The sequence below is a fragment of the Berghia stephanieae genome, chromosome 11, assembly GCF_034508935.2.
Source record: "Berghia stephanieae isolate SIO BIC M18660-M18661 chromosome 11, UCSD_Bste_1.3, whole genome shotgun sequence".
NCBI lineage: Eukaryota > Metazoa > Mollusca > Gastropoda > Nudibranchia > Aeolidiidae > Berghia > Berghia stephanieae.
The window spans coordinates 1743279-1745778 of NC_088370.1; the positions used below are offsets into that span (position 1 = coordinate 1743279).

Here is a 2500-nt window from a genome sequence, read left to right on the forward strand (position 1 = left end):
GAGACGCATGCGCACAACCAACATGACGTTCTCTCTCTAATAACTTTTTCCGCCGGTGACGTCACAGACTATGGGTGACGAACAATCAAGGGAGGCTACTCTTCCGCTAATCTCATTCCCTATTCCGTTGTGATGCAAAGGGATATTAGAGCAGTTTTTAGAGCATTGGTATAGCGCAGTATCCACTGAGTCGTCCCTAGTCAACAGTAATATTTAACATGATATAGGAGAAGACATGACGCCTGTTAGGTGATGTCACAACGCTGTCACTGCCAGGTACTCATTTTACACCTGAGTGCGGTGAGAGAATGTGAATAAAAAGCCTTTTCCAAGTACTCAACGATGCGCCTCTCAGAGCGGGACTCGAACCCTGGGCCATTGGCTGAACGACTCTGAAGGACTATGACTTTATTTTTTTTTCTCCTAATTCCACTATTTTGGATTTGTATCCTTCCGTAGCACTGGTCTTCAGTTCGGCTATGTGGTCAAGTGGTATGACACTCGCTGTCGGATCGGAAGGTCCTGGGTTCGAGCCTGCCTCGCTCGGTGCATAGTTGAGTCCTTGGAAAATACTCTTTACTCAAATTCTTTCACCATACTCGGATGTAAAATGAGTACCTGGCCGTTAACAGTGTTGTGAGTGGAGCAGGCACTTATGTTGATAACAACAAGATATGGAGTGAGTAGGAAAGTGCCAGAAGACAATAGAGAAGCTCATACGGTAGGGTCACGCTCTCACCGGCCAGGCGGAGTTGTCGTACCAGTAAAGTCGCGGGTTCAAACCCCCATCACCGCCGCGAAAATGTTTTATTCTCTATTGTCTTCTGGCACTCTCCTGCTCACTTCATCTCTTGTTGTTATCAGTGTTGTGTCTCTACAAAAAATGATGAATATCGCCTAACACTGACAGGCATCATGTCTCGTTCGACATGGTAAGTGTTGCTGTTGGCTAGGGGCACTTTATAAAGCGCTTTGAGCACGTTAAGTGGATACTGCGCAATATAAATGCTCTAACTTTAAAAAAAAATTCTAATTACAACGTTTTGGGTTTTATCCTTCTTCAGCACTGGTCTTCATAGTCGACGGCAACAATGACATTGAATTATATTGATGATTCTATCGTTTTGGATTAAATTATTCTTCAGCATTTTCTTCCATAATACACAATAACAACAACAACAACAACGTTATAAATCAAATCTTGAATTCAGTGCCTGGATTAATCATAATTTTGTTTCTAACAACAAACGAATCGGGTTAAACCCTTCGTCAGTCGAGTGTTTATCAACCGGGAAATCACATCAGTGGAGATGGTGATAATTAATTCAAAATTCAAAATCTGGATTAACTTCTATAATTGACACAGACGTTTCAGATTGAACCCTCATCAGTTCGTGTGTTTATTAGCATCATTGGTCATAGTGGTGAAAATCAATTTCATATAAATTTCAAAGTTGGAATAACTATTATTTCTGACACCAGCGAGCACTTCGGATTAAACTTTTGTCAGCTCGTGTGTTTTGATGGAAATGGTGAATAACGGATTTTATTATCAAAATTTGGATTAACTGCTATTTCTAAAACAAACGTTTCGGATTTCAACCTTCGTCACGTCTTGTTCTTATTAACCATTCAGGCTAGAATAGTGAAAAATCAATCTAGAATTAATCCAATGTCTGATTTAACATTTACTTTCCTGAATCTAACGTTTCGAATTCAACCCTTCGTCAGCACAGGTCAATAAGTATCGTTCATAACATCAGTGGAAATTGTGATAATCAGTTCAAGGTATGGATCAACTACTATCTATTTCTAACATGAACATTTCGGCAGATCGAGAGTTTCTGAACAATTTTAGTATTCAGTGACTGGATTAGGTACAATTTTATCTACAACCTGAACGTTTCGTATGAAAAACCCATCGTCAGCACGGATCAATAAATATCAATCGCTAACGCCAGTAGCAGTGGAAATTGTAACAATTAATTCAAAGCCTAGATTAACTACTACTACATTTCGAACATAAACGTTTCGGACTAATCCTTCGTCAAGCACAGGTAAATAAACCCCAGTGTTAATATCATAACCAGAGCCTGAATTAGCTTCAATTTCTAACACAAACGTTTCGGATTACGCCCTTGGTCAGCAGCCACCTTATTGAGAAGACATTAAGTACCACTCTAGCCACAACAATGTTGAAAGTCAGCCCATTCTTCAGTAAACGGAGATCGAAGTCTGCCGACAACGTGAAGATTGTCATCGATTTCGTGGGTGAGTATTTATTATTGTAGTTGTGGGTGAGTATTTATTATTGTAGTTGTGGGTGAGTGTTTATTATTGTACTTGTGGGTGAGTGTTTATTATTGTACTTGTGGGTGAGTGTTTATTATTGTACTTGTGGGTGAGTGTTTATTATTGTACTTGTGGGTGAGTGTTTATTATTGTACTTATGGGTGATTGTTTATTATTGTACTTGTGGGTGAGTGTTTATTATTGTACT

The 2500-nt window shown here is 39.4% G+C and overlaps 1 protein-coding gene across 1 annotated transcript in view; it reads left to right on the plus strand.

Moving 5' to 3' along the window:
* The window catches only part of LOC144956602 (transmembrane and coiled-coil domains protein 2-like), a 432530-nt gene that overhangs the window by 133538 nt on the left and 296492 nt on the right, over positions 1-2500 (plus strand). Inside the window, exon 4 of the mRNA XM_078887210.1 lies at positions 1065-2271. Coding sequence (XP_078743336.1) covers positions 2193-2271 — 79 coding nt within the window. The 5' untranslated portion in view covers positions 1065-2192. The remainder of the gene's footprint in view (positions 1-1064; positions 2272-2500) is intronic.